General features: G+C 46.4%; 1 protein-coding gene across 1 annotated transcript in view; it reads right to left on the minus strand.

Annotated features, from left to right (window-relative positions):
• PLEKHM3 (pleckstrin homology domain containing M3) overlaps nt 1-17,510 on the minus strand; it is a 204,517-nt gene that overhangs the window by 149,557 nt on the left and 37,450 nt on the right. Inside the window, exon 3 of the mRNA XM_004601313.2 lies at nt 5,233-6,168. Coding sequence (XP_004601370.1) covers nt 5,233-6,168 — 936 coding nt within the window. The remainder of the gene's footprint in view (nt 1-5,232; nt 6,169-17,510) is intronic.

Raw genomic sequence — 17,510 nt, forward strand, 5'->3', positions numbered from 1 at the left:
TGGGAAATGATGGGGGGAACTAAATCATTCAAATTTCTATTGTTTGTCCTGTACTTGCCACCCCAAGGTGTAAATACATGGATTGTGTGTGTGTGTGTGTGTGTGTGTGTGTGTGTGTCTGTGGTTGAGTAAAAAAAAATTAAGAGAAACTTGATTCAAAGGCTAATTTTACTTCCCCACAAATGAAAAACCAGTAGATATGCAGGCCACTATGGGGACCTTAAAGCACGAGTCACATGTTTCCTTACCCCTTTCTCTCTCTTCATAGGAGGGTTCTGCCGTAAATGGTGCAAAGGGGAGAGGAAGCTTGCTTGAGACAGAGGCAGTTATCAAAAGTTCGACTACAACTCAAATTCCTATCTACCTGTTTGTGAATGTCAGCTGAGAGCAACTCCTGAAAAGCTTTGGGGGGGGGGGGCGGGGACCGAAGGGGGTGGGGTTGAGGAGGAAGCAAAAAGAGTGGGGGGAAAGAATGGGGGTTGGGGGGAGAGTGAAGATGGAGAAAGAAGGGGTGAGAGCAAAAAATAACTTGGAGTGCAATTCAAACAAGAATGAAATCACACACACACACACACACACACACACACACACACAGAGGAGAAAAATTCTCTCCCACCTCAGGTCTGAACAACATACTTCTTTATTGGAGGTTCATTGTCAATCAATTAGCCCAGGCAGCAGGGGTCTGTGGGGTGGGGGGCACCCAGGGAAACAATAGGCTGCCCTGTTGTATTACTGTTTAATCACTTTTGCTAAATAAATAGAGCAGCCCTGAGGTGCTGTCATGTCAAGGGAATTTATAACAAAAAAGAAAAAAAAGAAAGAAAACTTCAATTTTCACTGGTCATTCCTTTTTTTCCCTTCAGGACAAGAGAGGGTTATTACTGTAGCCTTAAGTTCCATCTTTGTGTTTCTTGCCTTTGATTCCCACTCGGACCCTGCCACTTTCTGGCACTAATTTGTCAGACGGAACAAAGAGAGGATTTGTACCTCCTGTAAGGTCTCAATTAGGAATGGCTTCTGCTGCATTATGTGCCATTCAGAGGGGACACAATGCCGGTAATTACAGGAATTTGCACTAAATGGCTGAAGAATTCACAGCAAAACTTCCCCCACCCCTTGGGTTTACCCCTCCCAAGGACTGGGGCAGGGGGGCGGAGGAAGGAAAGCAGAAAGCTCTTAGGGGCCCCAAAGATGTAATTACCAACAGCAATTCCTAGAGGTTAAACAGCACCAGAGGAGTAAGACCGTGGAAACTGACCGAGCAAGGCCCGGGACCCCTTCACTGGCTGTCGGCCTGGCTGCCTCTTCTGCTAACATTTTCCACTTTGGTTCGGAATCAGCAGCTCGATGCTACAGCGGGCCACGTGATCTCACCAAGTGATGAGTCCTGCGTCTCTTGGGGCACCTCCAAACAAGATCCCCGGCCCTTTATTACAGTTCCCAACTGCTAGGTACTTGAAACACATCTGTGTGCCACTGCCAAGCAAACCCTGTCTGAATCAGAGGGAGAGAGTTTCACGTGCAGGTCTTAATTCCTGCAGGAAAGGGTGCTCTGTTGTCTGATACATTATTTTATAAAGCGTAGAATGATTGGTTTTTAGCATTCACGCTCTCAGGCCACACGTTCCCCACTGCCGAACATAAATCTGTATCCCTACTAGCAACTTCACTAAAGAACCAGAGCCTCATTTTCTGCTCGAGGTGTCTCTGAACAGCTGAACACCCAAAGCACCCCTGAACTAATTGCTTCTAAGTGCCACTCTCATCTTATGCATGTCTGCTCAAGACTTTCTGTGACCAGGGTCCAACATTCAATTCAACCTTATCAAACGTCACGTTTCTTGGTGAGCCGGAAAAAAATACATGAATGTCTGTGATTTCCTACTTGTGCCACTTGGCACATCTGATCTGATGTCCGGGCCTTGCCTCTAGCTCTGGTCACGGCTGCTACTTGGCCCTTGTGACGTGATTGCTTGATTGGTATTCATCTTCCTCATAGACCGAATATTCCAGGAGTGCAGAGCCGCGTCTGCTTCCCGGCCACACTGATCTGTCCAGGTGCACGTCGAGTTTCTGGTGCACGGTCAGAAACTCAGCAGGCAAGAGAAGAGAATGAGCAAAAGAACTCAACTTTTCAGGAAGAAGAACCTGGCTGCGTAAAGGCCCTGTGGTCAGAGATGATTAAGAGGCTCCAGAGTAGCGTGAAGACCACCACCCTGCCCAACGGCTTCCTAAGCAAGGGGCAGCATGGAACTGGAGAGAGAGCTCCATGGAACGAAACCACATATCATCAAATAGGACTATAAAAAGTCCAAGCAAATGTTAAGACATATGCAGTTATGCGAAGCATGTATTTTCAAAACCATAACCGCAGGCATTTTGGGGACAGTCATGTCCCATTTTTTTCTTGGGGGCTTTCTGAGTTTCAAAGACAGGCGATAGAAAGTTCTTCACCAACAGAAAGAATTTAGTGAAATAAAGCCAACTGCAGTGTTTTGTAAATTTGGAAGGCAGCACTGTGGCTCCCCTGAATAGCAACTGAGTGACGTCACACTAAAGAGCTACTGGGTGCTATCTTCCAGTTTTACAGTGACTCAGCAAAAGTAAAGGGGGGGAGGGGGCACTAAGTGAGGATTAAAAACTATCTAGGCAGAAAAGGCTCAATCACAGCATGAGATACTGTGAACTGGCTTTATATGCAATGTAAAAAGCCAAGATTCAACCAAAAGCAACCAAGAATCAACCAAAAATGGAGTTTGGGAAGACTCAACAAGCTATGCCACCACTGGTGTTGTCACTGAATGTGTGTCCTGATGAGGATGAGAAGTTAAAAGACTCACGGCCTCAACAAAGCAGCAGCTGGCTTAGATGAGCCGTGTTTGTGAGAAATACAGATCAATTTTTAAAGCCCCATCTGTTACAATCATCTTTGATGTTATAAACAGTCTCCCGAGTGATTTTTAAAACATTCGGAGGTTTGCCTAACAACTTTTTGCCTTTTTCTTTTGAGACTCTGCCCCCTACAGGAGACAAGTATTCCAAACTGATGCAGGAAACCCGTGTGCCCTGCAAGGGCGATTCCAGACAACCTGGTCAAACCCTGGCCCCTCCCCAAGGAGCTGAAAGCAGCATCTTCCGATGGAACCGAGAATAATAAAATTAAAATGGTCTACCTTGGAATTTCCACACCACACAAATTAGGGTTGGCTTCTCACTGCAAAAGAGACCCACCTGAACCCCAAAGCAGAACAGAGCAGGTTTATACTGGAGTACTGCTTTTCCCCCTTTCACACCAGCAGGTAGTCACCAGTCCAAGAGTTGAAAAACCACTGATTTAGAGCAGTGTATCGTCCCTGGGGTCCCCCAGGATATGTCAAGGGGGCCACATGTGTGTAAATAGGGGTGGGCAGGAACATAGCAAAGACTAGGGGCCCAGCAGGCAGAATAGGGTGGCCAAGGGAACAAGGGGGTCCCTGGATGGAAAAGGGATGAGAACCCTGCTTTAGACTACAGTCATCTTCTGGCTTCCCTAATTTGAACATCTGCAACCTCATCTTCAACACTTAGGGAGGGAACCCCAAGATACTGACAGGGCAGGGAGGAATCATGAAGCCTGGGACCTAGAGGAGACGCTAAAAGTTCCTTCCGTGCCCGTCCTGTAATTCTTCTTGCACAGTGCTGTCATTGGCTTCCTCTGCCCTCTCTCCCACCGGGCTGTCTTGAGCCGCTACCCCTGCAGGGCACACCCCAGCAGGAAGCAGGCCCGTGAGAGGACAGACCTGCGTGAGTGACAGTCCCTGTAAACACCGGAGACTTTCTTTCCCTCTTTTACTGGAAAGCGTCCAGATTAAGTGACTGTAGTCACTACCTTGAGCGATTCTCCCTGACTCCAATGACACAACAGATTTATTGATGCCATCAGCAATCTAAAGCCACAGAGATGTGTCATCGTTCCCGGTTGTCCACAGAGTAAGCACTTAGTGACTGCTGAATGCCTGAACTTTGACATACGCTCGTGAGACACTGAAACGTCAATAAGTTCTAAAAATTGTGGGGTGGAGCAATAGTATAGCAGGTAGTGCCCTTCCTTGCCTTGTACACAGCCAAACCTGGCTTTGGTCCCTGGCTCCCCATGAGCCCACCAGGATGCCAGGGCTGATCCCTGAGTGCAGAGCCAGGAGTAAACCCTTGGCATCCCCCCACCAAAATATCATGCTAAGTTCAGTCTCCTTTTAAAAACATTTCCCAGAAGCTGGATACTAAGGCACTTTACCTTGCATAGAGATGACTCAAATTTGATCCCTGTCATTTCATATGCCCCCCTCCCCACCACCCCCCCTCACCTTCACATTGCCACAAGTGATCCCTGAGCACAGAGCCCGGGGTAAGCCCTGAGCACTGCCACATATGGCCCATTCATCCCAGACCCAACATTTAAAGAAAGAATAACAGATGATGTAGCTGTGACTTCTACTTTTCACCTCTCCTAGACGCTTCTGGAGCTCAAAACGCCCCTTATCGACTAAAGGCCTCCCAGGACCCACCATCTGCTGAGGGACCCTCAGCCCTACCCAGGGCCCTCTTCAAGGGTCCTAGACATGGCTCCATCCAGGTCAGACACTGACTGGGGACATTTGCTTTGTCTAGGGAGAGTTGGGACTGGAGCGATAACACAGCGAGTAGGGCATTTGCCTTGCACGTGGCCGACCCGGGTTCAATTCCTCCGCCCCTCTCGGAGAGCCTGGCAAGCTACCGAGAATATCCCGCCCACTCAGCAGAGCCTGGCAAGCTACCCGTGGCATATTGGATATGCCAAAAACAGTAACAAGAAGTCTCACAGTGGAGACGTTACTGGTGCCCGCTTGAGCAAATCGATAAATAGTGGGGGAGAGTTGGCAGTCTGTTTGGGACCCGATGCCTCTCAGGGGGACTCATGTGGCCTGATGTCAGGTGGCAGAGGCCCTGGTGCCAGAGCAGACCTGGGAGGTATTCTGATGTCACGGCCACTCTGGGGCTGCTCCCAGCACCGTGTGCACCCCCATATGGGGCGCTCCCTGGAGGAGAAGTTCCGCTTTCGGGGGGACGCCCTGCGCCTACCGCTGCTGCCTTCAACACTGGTGACCGATCAAGGAGACGCAGCCGCAGCTGTGACCGGCCCGCTGCGGGGATTACTGACATGCCCTCAGGACCGACCTTTCCCGAGCCTCCGGCTGCAATCTGGCCTCCTACCTGCACATTTGAAGCTCTGAGCGGTGAGCCCTCGCTCCAGGGACAACGTGGTCAGGATGCTCAGGAAGCTGGAGGTGACCGACTGGCGTTTGTGCTTCTTGAGCTCCTGGCCGCCCGGCTGGTCCTGGGGCTTGCTCCGCAGCACCACGGGCTGGCTCTGCTCCGGGCTCCGCGCCAGGCTGGCCACCGTCTTCAGGGCGTCCATCCACTCCTGGGCCCGCTGCCGGGTCTCGGCACGCAGGCGGAGCACGTCCTGGGGGAAGATGACTTGGAAGCAAGAGTCGCAGCCGTCCAGGTGGTCGACCTGGACGGCCAGACACACGTCCACGTTGTAGCTGAGGAGGGGGTCCTCATCCAGCTTGCCCGGCTGGAAGGCCAGAAGGCAGGCCTGGCTCAGCACAAACGTGAAGGCCTTCCAGTTGTTCTGGACGGTGAGCCTGTAGAGGGTCCCCGATTTGAGAATGTTTTGGTACCGGCGGGAACTATCCACGACAGGGGACGGCGGCAGCAACTCGCTGGGGTTCTTCTGTAAACAGTGGTTCTGTGGACAGTCAACGTGATGACCGAGGCCTGCCACGGGGGCCAGCTCCTCCCGCCGCCCGGGGTACATGGGCAAGGCTGCATGCACGCCTTCCCAGAGCTTCTGCCCCCAGTCCAGAGCCTCCCACGGGGACTCTGCCTTCAGCTGCAGCTGTGTGTGGTCATACAGGACTGTGTCCACCAGCCTGGCCTCGAGGTTGCCCAGGACAGATATGCTCTGGAAGTGGGAGAGCAGGTAGGTGGCATAGGGCATTGGATTTCCACTGCCGTCGAGGCTGTAGAAGCATAGGCTGTAAGGCGAGAGTTCGGCGTAACAGCTCTGCCAGTAACTGTCGTGGTTCTTCCGAATCTCCAGGTAACCTTTCTTCAGAATGTTTGGGAATGCCTGCTTGTGTTCTAGAAGGTGAAGGGTGGGGGGGAGGGTAGCAGGGAGGGGAAGAAGAACAAAACATAGAAGCAACGGATTAACTGACTAGTATGAATGATGTATATATTTTTAAATTTTAAATTAAATCACTGTGAGATGCACAGGTACACAGCTGCCCACGGTTGGCTTTCAGTCATACATCATCTCTTCATCAGCGTACACTTCCCACCACCAATGTCCCCAGTTTCCCTCCTTCCACCCCCACCGCCCACCCCCACCCCTAACATGAATGATTTTGAAGAAGATAAAAAGGCTGGTGCAAGCCACCTCACAGACGGGGGTCAACATTCTTCCAGTTCAAAAAAAAAAAAAAAAACCATCGCAGAAGTCAAGGTCCAAGGCAGGGCTAAACTAACAAATGTATTTGAATGAAATCTGGGGTCTGTGAAACTTAGCTAGGGCGGAATTATGGGTGCATAATTAAGGATGAGGGGATGGTGCGACGTTAGCATGACTTGCAGAGGTGTGAGTGGAAAACAGGCTTTGGGATAACTGTGATTATCTGTGCCGGGTGCTCCACAAAACAATGGCACTTTGCCAGGCTGATTTTGTTTTTAGGTACCATGCCACGGACTACCAAATAAAGCGAGAACAAACTGCCTGCCACTTGCCCTAACGCCCTGCTAAGGTACTTAGTTTTCTGTACAAGTGTCAAATCCAGGAAGGCGCCAGGCAAGGGCAACTGCCCTTGCAACGCCCCCCGCCCCCCCCCCTGCCCAACCCCATGCCCACTCGAGGCCAGTTCATGGACTTCCTGACGGACAGCCAGCCCTGACTACGCAGCTCAGCTTTAGGTCTCTCATCTCTGAGGTGGGCTGTGCTTGTGGTACTTCTTCTGCTCCTCAGGCTGCTTCTCAGCGCTTCCCGCTTACCCTGCACTGACCTCTCCCCACTGCCAGAAAGACAGCTGGTCCAGGCTCCCCCCGAAGCCCCACCTGCATCGTTTCAGCATGCGCACATACGCACACGCCATGCGGGCAGCACACAGGCCATGCCAACTTCATACTCTCCGGGGTCAATTTCAGGTATCCCTCCATATTATTCTCCCTTTTGTGAGCTGGGCCACCCCACATGGTGCTTGGGAGCTACTCCTGGGTCTGTGCTCAGGGATTGCTTCTGTGGTGCCTCATTGACACTGTCATTGTCGTTTCGTTGTTCATCGATTTGCTCGAGTGGGCACCAGTAACGTCTTCATTGTGAGACTTGTTACTGTTTTTTGGCATATCGAATATGCCACAGGTAGCTTGCCAGGCTCTGCCGTGGGGGCGGGATACTCTCGGTAGCTTGCTGGACTCTCCAAGAGGGACAGAGGAATCGAACCCAGATGGCTGTGTGCAAGGCAAACGCCCTACCCGCTGTGCTATTGCTCCAGCCCCCTGTGGTGCGCTTAGGGGAATTAAAACTGTATTGGCCACATGCAAAGGCAATTGCTTTCATCCCTATATACTCTCTCTCTCTTTCTCTTTCTCTCTCTCTCTCTCTCTCTCTCTCTCTCTCTCTTTCTCTCTCTCCCTCTGGATCATATTATTTCTCTATGATGGGCGAATCAAATTGTATTAGAATTGTTTATGATCTACATGAATAACAGGAAGCTTAAAGAATTTTCAAGTCTATGCTACACTGGTCCATAAACTCCACCGAAGACAAGGGAATGATCTGTTTTTCTCATCCATTACAGGACAGACTGCAATAACTGGCAAAGAGTAGGTACTTAATAATAGTAAACATTAATAATAAACAAAGCCATGGGCTCTGGAGAAAGAGCACAGAGGGTAGGGCGATTGCCTCACAAGCCACGTTCAGTCCCCTGAATCTCATATGGTCCCCTGAGTACCACCAGGACAAATATCTGAGGAGTAACCCCTGAGTATGGCTGGGTGTGGCCCGAAAGGGCCTGAAAACCCAAACCAAAACCAAACAAAAATAAGCAAAGCCCTTGGCACAGTGCCAGGAGAAAGCAGCACTTTCTTCCCCTCTGTTTCACAAATGTATCTGGGCATGGCATGTCTGATCAATGATTGGCTGCAATCTACAATGGCTAGTATTTTAACAGAAGAGGACTGTCACTTGGGAGACCCCCTGATTCTTTTATTAGCCACGAAAAGGCTTCAAACAAGGGGGAAGGCTCTTCACTGCTCGATATTTTCATGTATGAGACATTCCTCACTCTCCTCACCGACATATATCGGAGACAGTCATGAGCTAATTGTCTCATTCCCTTAAGACCACAAATTACACCCTCAATGGGTCTGATTCCTGATCTTGACTGAAATGAGGGGGGCGGGGGAGGGAAGAGTAATACAGACCTGGATCTTAAAATAGCAAAGCAAAAGAGAGAGCGGGGAGAAACGGCAGGGAAAAGCCAATCTCACCTGCTTTACATCGTGGATTGTGACATTCATTAGTATTTCTGAGGTACCTCACAAGCCACTAATTTCTTGCAAATCACTCTCATCCCTTTGTGGAGAGAGCTAATGGAAGCCTGTTCTGGGCTGACCTTTCTTCTTCTCTGATAATGCAATAAGGAAGGCAGTGCTGCTGGGGACACAGCTTCTGCCTCTCCCCTTCCTTTCTGTCAAGCCCGGTGACAGTTCAGCTTTTTCCAAAACACGACTTGGATTTCCATAATCCGCCTGGTCCCTCCAGCCCCATCTCTCCTGTGACCCGGCGGCTCAGCGGCACGTCCATGCATAAAACAAAACCCACGTCTCTTGCTGGTAGCCAGGAATCTCCGGCTCCTTTGCTTCCCCCCACCAGAGAGCTTTTTCAACAGGGATCATGAATTAGAAATTCTACTTTAATTGGGCCCAAGCCAGCGGCAGACCTGACGAACTTCACTCTTTCTGACATTCAAATTAGGGTGGAAAATTCCAGCTTAGGGGGACTGAGTGAGAAGTCCTATGGGCAGCCGGGGTGTGGGGGGGGGGGGGGAGAGGGAATTGAAGATTGAAGAGTACCTCAAAAGTTTACTCACCTTCTTGTTGCACAAGGAATGAACACTACACTGTGTTTTCATAGTTTGCAGTTCTTTTTTTTTTATGATATGTTAAATTAAGATAGAAAACAGTGATGCTAATCATAGGAAATCATCATACTTACAGGTTATAATTTGTACTATAATTTCTTGAAGAAGAAGAATTGAGAGTCAATGGGAATGTATATTCTTCCCTGGAAGGACTTACTTGTATCAGACCTTATGTTTTAATTTATATATATTTGGTTGGGGGGCCATACCCAGCCATGCTCAAAGCTTACTCCTGGCTCTGTGCTTATCTGGATCTCACCCCTGGTAGAGCTCAGGGGATCGTAATTGGTGTCAGAGAGAGGGGACTGAACCAGAGTGGGTCACATGTAAGACCTGGGTCTTAATCCTTATACTTATCTCCTTTTCACTATTTTGTGTCTTAATATTTTGTCCTTTTCAATATTTTTGGGAGCTGCCTAAATTATCTGTGATTGTAGGGAGTTGGATCACTATCATTTCTTTTACTGTTTTGGAGACGGGTGCACACCCAGTGATGGTCAGGGCTAACTCCTGGCTCTGCACTCAGGAATCACTCCCGGTTGGCTCCGGGATTGATACAGGTGAACTGCAGGCAAGACAAGTGCCATGCCTGTTGTACTATTGCTCCAGCCCCTATGATTTCTTTTATATCTCTAACAAGAGTTACTTTTTCTGGGACCTGAAGTTTATTTTTAAAATATTTTTTGATATTGACTGAGGGCAAATCAGAAGTTGTATTTTTCAAATCTAAGCTTTCATTTACTATGGTTGGGCTTTTATTTCCACAGACCATATCAACTCAATTATTCGACGTTTGCCTTGCACGCAGCCAACCCGGGTTCGATTCCTCTGTCCCTCTCGGAGAGCCTGGCAAGCTACCAAGAGTATCCCGAAAGCTACCTGTGGTGTATTCGATATGCTAAAAACGGTAACAATAAGTCTCACAATGGAGATGTTACTGGTGCCCGCTCGAGCAAATCGATGAACAACTGGATGACAGAATCATTCAACTTCACAAATGAACAATATATGTCTTTACTAATATCACAAATAATTCAAATAGAACCACTAAAAAGATATTACTTTTCCCCAAAAAACTATGATTAAAATAAAACTGTACCTATGAATTTCCTCCTAAAGTTACGAGAGAGTTTGTTGTGAAAGAGTTTGGGGCAGCTACTCTGTCTCCCCAGTGCTTACCCTCTAGCTACTAGAACAACTGCTCAGTTCCTCCCCTGTGAGGAAATTTTGCTTCCTCACTCTGTAGTACTCAGTGCTGCGGTTGAAGGATGACAATGACTACAGACTGAAGAGGAAGAATATTTCGCCCCACCAAGCACCTGATTCGCCTCTATACCACCAAATCACCAAACAGTTCCTCTTTCCCCAGTCAGTTCCTCTATCTGCTCCCAAATAGAAGTTTCCAGGGACCAGAGAGAGATAGGACAGTGAGTAGGGCCCTTGCCTTGCACAAGACAAACCTGGATTTGGTCCCCAGCATTCCATCTGGTTCCCCCACATATTGACATCTGCCTCTGCAACATCGCCAGTGTCTAGACAGATTAAGAAACAAGACTCGGGGCTGGAGCGATAGCACAGCAGGCAGGGCGTCTGCCTTGCACACAGCCAACCCAGGTTCGAATTCCAACGTCCCATATGGTCCCCTGAGCACTGCTAGGAGTAACTCCTGAGTGCAGAGCCAGGGTAACTCCTGTATATCGCCAGAGGTGACCCAAAGAGAAAAAAAGAAAAAGAAAAAAAAAAAAACAAAACAAGACTCATCGCTATTATGTCTACAGGAGATTTATATCAAATCCAAAGACAGACTCACAGTGAAAGGCTAGAGGAAGGCATTTTAAGCCAACCAAGAAAAAGAAAGAGACTGCTATTCTCACATTAGATAAAGTGGGCTTTCAGTTCAAACAGTCAATAAAAGACAAATGTGGATACTATGTAATAATTGGGGGGTACCTACGGAAAGAATGCATAACTGTTATTAGTATTTATGCATCCAACAAAGGTGAACTTAAATATATGAAACAACAGATCTAAAAGGAGTGCGACATTGACAGCAGCACAACAATGATAGGGAACCTCAACATAATCACTCATGGCAATAAGCCATCATTCAGAAGGAAAACTAACAAGGAAATAATGGTCCTAGATTAATTTAATAGATGTAAATAGAAATTCATTAGATGGATTTATTAAACATAACTTCTGAATCCAAAAGAACAAACTGCATCTTCTTCTCAAGTGTACAAGGAGTACTCTCATATATAAGACCATACGATATAACACACACAGAAAAGCCTCAATACATTCATGGACTGGAATCATACCAAGCATGCTTTACGATCACAATGTTATGAGGCGAAAAATTAATCACAAAAAGGAAACTGAAAAGTCTCCAATACATGAAGACTAAAATAGCAAGACTTTTGGCCAACAGAGAAGTCAAATATGAAATAAAAGATTCCCATCAGTCACCAACAAAATGAAGAAACCGAACTATCAAATCCTCTGGAAGACAGCAAATGAAGCACTAAGAGAGAAATTTATATGGTGTGAAGTTGACACTGGTAGTAAGATTAGTGTTGAAATATATGCCTAAAACACAACTATCAAAACTTTGTAAATTAATTCTTTAATTAAATTTAAAGTATTTTTAAAAAGAGGAAAATTAATCACAATGAATAAAAATGGAATGTATATAATAAACAATCTAACCTTACACCTGGAGGAAATCTAAAAAACAAGTGAAAGTAGAAGTGAGTAGAATTAAGGAGCTACTGAAAATCATATCAAATTGAATATGATATGCCAATAACAGTAACAACAAGTCTCACAATGGAGATGTTACTGGTGCCTGCTCGAGCAAATTGATGAACAACGGGATGACAATGCTACAATGACAATGTTACAATTAGTAGCTGCAATTAGTAGCTGCAATTCAGTAGCTACAATGCTACTGAAAATCAAAGATAAGCAAACTATTTTCAAACACATTTTACAAAACCAACATTATACTGATTCCAAAGCCAGTCAAGGATAGCACAAAAATAAAAGTACAGAATAACATCTCTGATAAACATTGATAAATAAATCATCAAAAAAAATGACAAGTCAAATACAACAACGCAATAAGAGAAACATAGGACCCTCTTACGATCAAGTAGGATTCATGGGTATTTCAACATATGCAGATCAATTAACATACCATATCAACAAAGGAAAAATAAAATGACAGGATTATATAAATACTGACAAATAATCTGACAACATCCAACACTATCATAACTCAATAATAATAATAATAATGAAATAATAACTTAACAATAATAACTCAATGAGATGGGAATAGAATAAATACAACTCAACATATTAAAGGCCATAGCCAGAAAATTGACATCATAATGGTGAAAAAACCTGAAAGCTTTTCCTTAAGATCAGGAACACGAGAAGTCTACTCTCAGCACTGCTATTCAACACAATTCTGGAAGCTGATTAGAGCAATTAGGAAAGAAAGGAACCGAACCAAATACCTTGCATATGCCTGTACATAGTACAGTACAATCTTTTCTATGACTTTTCTACAATGGTTCATGTAATCAGAGAACTTCCAGCCTAAAACAAGATGAGTTATGAGAAATTACCTTAGCACACATCAGCATAAAATCTGTTGTGATGATGAAGTCACAGAAAATACAAATTTTAATTGGGATAAATATGGAATTATCTCAGGGAGAATGTGATATTTGAATTGAAACTTGAGAGATTATGGAAGATTCTGAAAAGTGAAAAGGAAAGGGAAGAAAATCTAAAAGATGACATGGGGGAGGGTCCAGGAGTTTGGAAGCACTTAAACATGAACAAATAATACATTGAAGGGGTAGAGAAAGATGTGGGAAGGGGTGGAGAGATAACTTGATGTTGCAAATTTACATTTATTTCCATAAGAAATAGGCAAACCATATTTGGTTTCAGTTTACAGTGTAGCATGGAAAGATTTGTATTTTAAGAAAGTAACTCCAGCATTTTATGAAATTAGTAACCCCATGAAAGATAAAATACATTAATAAAAAAGAGCCATTCCAAAAGTCAGACACTTCATTTTAGGGTGCCCTTTTTGGCAACTTTAAGCTGTCAAGGCATGTGGATTTTCCAAATTGTTCCATAAGTGATTCAATAATAAAATCTTAAAAAATAAATAAATGAAATAAAATGGGAAAAAAACTCAAATTGCTACCTTAACATCATTCAACAATGAAATCCAATGGAAACTATACAAGCATATAAAATCAACTTTCTGTGACCTATTTTAGCAACAGCTTTGTACTGACTAATCTTGCTGAAGGGTGATTCATAAATTCAGCAAAGACCATGTCCTGATGACCTCACTTGTTCTAAGCCTGCAGGAATAGTCCCACCTCACCGAGCTCGACTGGCTTTTCAGAGACATTGTAATTGAAAAAAAGTAGTCATCATAGTACAAGTCAAAATTTGGCTTTTTTTTTTTTCCTGAAGTAAAAGGGAAAAAAAAAAAAGTGGTCAAAGGGAACAGAAGAAGAGTAACATAAAACTCAGGAAAAAGAAACCATACTGCCATGATTTTTCTACCCTAAAAGAAAATCTCTGCTTGAGACCTTCTCCTAAAGAACTGGGAATATGAGAATCATAGCCAGGTCACGAGAGGGTGAAAACGATGGAAACAAAAGTCCAGTCCACCACTGCCCTTGGCGTTCAGAGGAAAATGTGCTCCCAGTCAGGAAGGGAATGTCAGCCCCATCAAGGCAGACTGCTGAGCTTCGGAGTCCCACAGCCAAGGCAAAGATTCTTTTTAAAAGGTAGGGGCTTTTTGGTGTTGTTGTTTTTTTTAACACTTGAACATCCGAGAGTGACAAGGCACACCAAAATCTTTCCGCGTGAAATAATTTCAAGCCTGCCTAGATTTCCACCACCGCCTTCCATTTCAGATTGGAGTAGAGTAATTAGCTCCCACACAACTGAGAGTCAGGGTCAGTTACACAGTTACACAGTGTTCAACGTGGAAGGATCACAGATCATTCGACTTGCTTCACTAGGACCACAAGAAGCCAAAGGCAATCGTGACTTTGCAAAATGACTCTTCAAAACCTTTCTCAGAGAGCCAGGCCTCGAGTTGGGACATACACTTCCAGCCCTAGATGGGGAGTCCTCCACCCTCCCACCCAGCCTTGCCTTCCTCTACTCCTCGGACACACATGTGCACGTGTGGGCCTTGTTTCCATTCTGATGACACACCAAGTGTTCGTGTTCATATGGGCTTTCGTGGTCTTACATTTTTATACTTAGTTCTTGCATTTTTATGTTTAGATTCTATGGTGTTAGAACCCAGTTTTCTTCAGCCAGTGGGAAATTCCCTGGTGCCTACCACTGCATCATTACCTAGAGAATAGATGAGAATGATGCAGTGCAAGTGAGGAGGGGGTTATATACAAGGATGTCTGTACAAAACTAGAGTCAGCGCTGAAACAAAACATTCACTCCTTCTGGCAGTAAGGGGAGGTTCTCCCTCTGAGGACTAGTTCTCAGCCATACCTCACTCTGCCTGCGCTTCCTGGGCAAGGCAGCCAATGGGATGGTAATAAAGAAACCACCCATTCCGGAGGCAGACTTGGACTCCATTGCCTACTTTCAGGTTCTTAGAATTAAATGCCACAGGGGCCAGAGCTATGGTACAGCAGGTACCATTTGTCTTGCACGCTGCCAACCCAGGTTCCATCTGCAATACCCCACATAGTCTCCCAAGGTCACACACCTCTGGATAAGGAAGGAAGGAAGGAAGGAAGGAAGGGAGGGAGGGAGGGAGGGAGAGAGAGAGAGAGAGAGAGAGAGAGAGAAAGAAAGAAAGAAAGAAAGAAAGAAAGAAAGAAAGAAAGAAAGAAAGAAAGAAAGAAAGAAAGAAAGAAAGAAAGAAAGAAAGAAAGAAAGGGAGGCGGGAGAGAGAGAGAGAAAAAGGAAGAAAGAAAGAAAGAAAGAAAGAAAGAAAGAAAGAAAGAAAGAAAGAAAGAAAGAAAGAAAGAAAGAAAGAAAGAAAGAGAGAGAGAGAGAGAGAGGAGGGAGGGAGGGAGGGAGGGAGGGAGGGAGGGAGGGAGGGAGGGAGGGAGGAAGGAAGGAAGGAAGGAAGGAAGGAAGGAAGGAAGGAAGGAAGGAAGGAAGGAAGGAAGGAAGGAAGGGAGGGAGGAAGGGAGGAAGGGAGGAAGGGAGAAAGAAAGAGAGAAAGAGAGAAAGAGAAAGAGAGAAAGAAAGAGGAAGAAAGAGAAAGAAAGAGAGAGAAGAAGGAAGGAAGGAAGGAAGGAAGGAAGGAAGGAAGGAAGGAAGGAAGGAAGGAAGGAAGGAAGGAAGGAAGGAAGGAAGGAAGGAAGGGAGGAAGGAAGGAAGGGAGGAAGGGAGGAAGGGAGGAAGGGAGAAAGAAAGAGAGAAAGAGAGAAAGAGAAAGAGAGAAAGAAAGAGGAAGAAAGAGGAAGAAAGAGAGAGAAGAAGGAAGGAAGGAAGGAAGGAAGGAAGGAAGGAAGGAAGGAAGGAAGGAAGGAAGGAAGGAAGGAAGGAAGGAGAGGGCATGAATTAGTTACTGATCAGTTGGAAGAAAGCACTGATAGCCATTGATAGTGTGTATGTATATCAAATCATCAAGCTCTGCAATTTTAAACATCTTACAATTTTGTCCATTACACTTTAAGAAATCTTTTAAAAAGCAGGGGAGGGGGTACGGGGGTGGGGGGTGCTGGAGAGCAGTCCAGTGGGTAGAGCATGTGCCTTGCATGCAGCTGGCCCTGGTTCGATCCCCAGCACCACAGAGCACTGCCAGGAGTGATCCCTGAGCAGAGCGAGGTGCTCAGATCCCTGAGCATCACCAAGTGTGGCCAAAATCAAAGTACTGCCTCTGTTGCCACTTGCCTTCGATTCATTCCTTCCCATTAACTTGTGACTAATCTTTTGAGATCACTTTTAGCCAGCTTCAAACTGTACAGGCCTAAATTATTAGGTTGGATTCAAGCCATACTCCATCAGCCTGGAAGCAGCCACTGACAGTACCGTTCATTCGCTTGGCACAGGAAACACGCATCTAAGAAAGTCAGTGCCAGGCCTGCCATTGTCTGAGGCAATGCACCCTCCAGGATGCATCCACAAACTTAAATGTAAGACTGAAAAGGCAACTAGAGATGGGCAAAACCCCCGCCCCCTATCTGCGGGTGATAAGCCCAGGAAATCAGTTGTTATTCTCTCTCTCCCATACTGCTAACACTTAGCACTCAAAAAGGTAGGACGAGGTTTCCTTTGGGAAATTCACTCGTCCACTAAAGAACTACTGTGAGTTGTGCATTGTCTGTGCATTTTAGGGAATACATCCCACGCCAGGAGCAGCTTTTGCTTAGGGAGTCTGTGGGTTCCGAACGTCAGATTTTCCTAATCAAAGATCCCACGATGACAAATGTTCCATGAACATTGTCCGGTCTCTTTCTTCCCAGCTACCTCCCATCCTCTATGCACACAGGGACTGATGGCCAATAAGGCATTAAAGTGGAGGCTTCTGAGGACTAAGAACCTCTGGCTTCCAAAGTCAGGGCACTGGCCCACTTCCCCGAGCAGGAGCGTAGGCTGGATTTCTTCCCAGCCAAGCACACCCCTTACTAGCTGTGGGCCTTGAGTGCTCGGGGCCTCTACTTCAGCCTCCTTCAATGAGACCAATAAATGACTTGCATGGCAGGACCGGGACATGAGATAAATCAGCAGCATGAAGTGGTGGGGGCGCGCAGTTCGGGGTATCTATCTGCCAGGGCTGCTAGTCTCTCCCCTCCTTGCCCCCTGACCGTTCTCGCTCACCCAGAAGACACACAGATGGGGAGCTTGGATGGTTGCTCTGCCAGTAACCAGCACTCCTATTATTGATTTGATGTCTTCCATTCTCATATGCCCCGAGAGTCTAGGGGGAAAGTGCCCTTCAGAGCCAAAGCCACAATCTTCTGCAAAGGAGCACTCTCAGGGATGGGGGGGTGGGAGTGGAGGCCGCCAAGTCCAGACAGACCACCGTGATCTCAACCCAGCTCTGTGCTCGCCACACAGCAGCTAGGCTCCTGGGTTGCAGGGGAGCAGCCGTGTTTATGTGACCGAGGACTCAGGTGGTCTCAGGAAACTCCAAGGTTCCTCATGGAGATGTGCAGAGGATGAAATGTGAGGCCCTCACCCCAAAAGGGGGTGTTTTGTGAGGGAGTGGGGTGGTTGTGCCTTTTCTTTCCTTGGAAGGTATACCATAACTGAAAGAAG

The sequence above is a fragment of the Sorex araneus genome, chromosome X (genome assembly GCF_027595985.1).
Source record: "Sorex araneus isolate mSorAra2 chromosome X, mSorAra2.pri, whole genome shotgun sequence".
NCBI classification, from domain to species: Eukaryota; Metazoa; Chordata; class Mammalia; order Eulipotyphla; family Soricidae; genus Sorex; species Sorex araneus.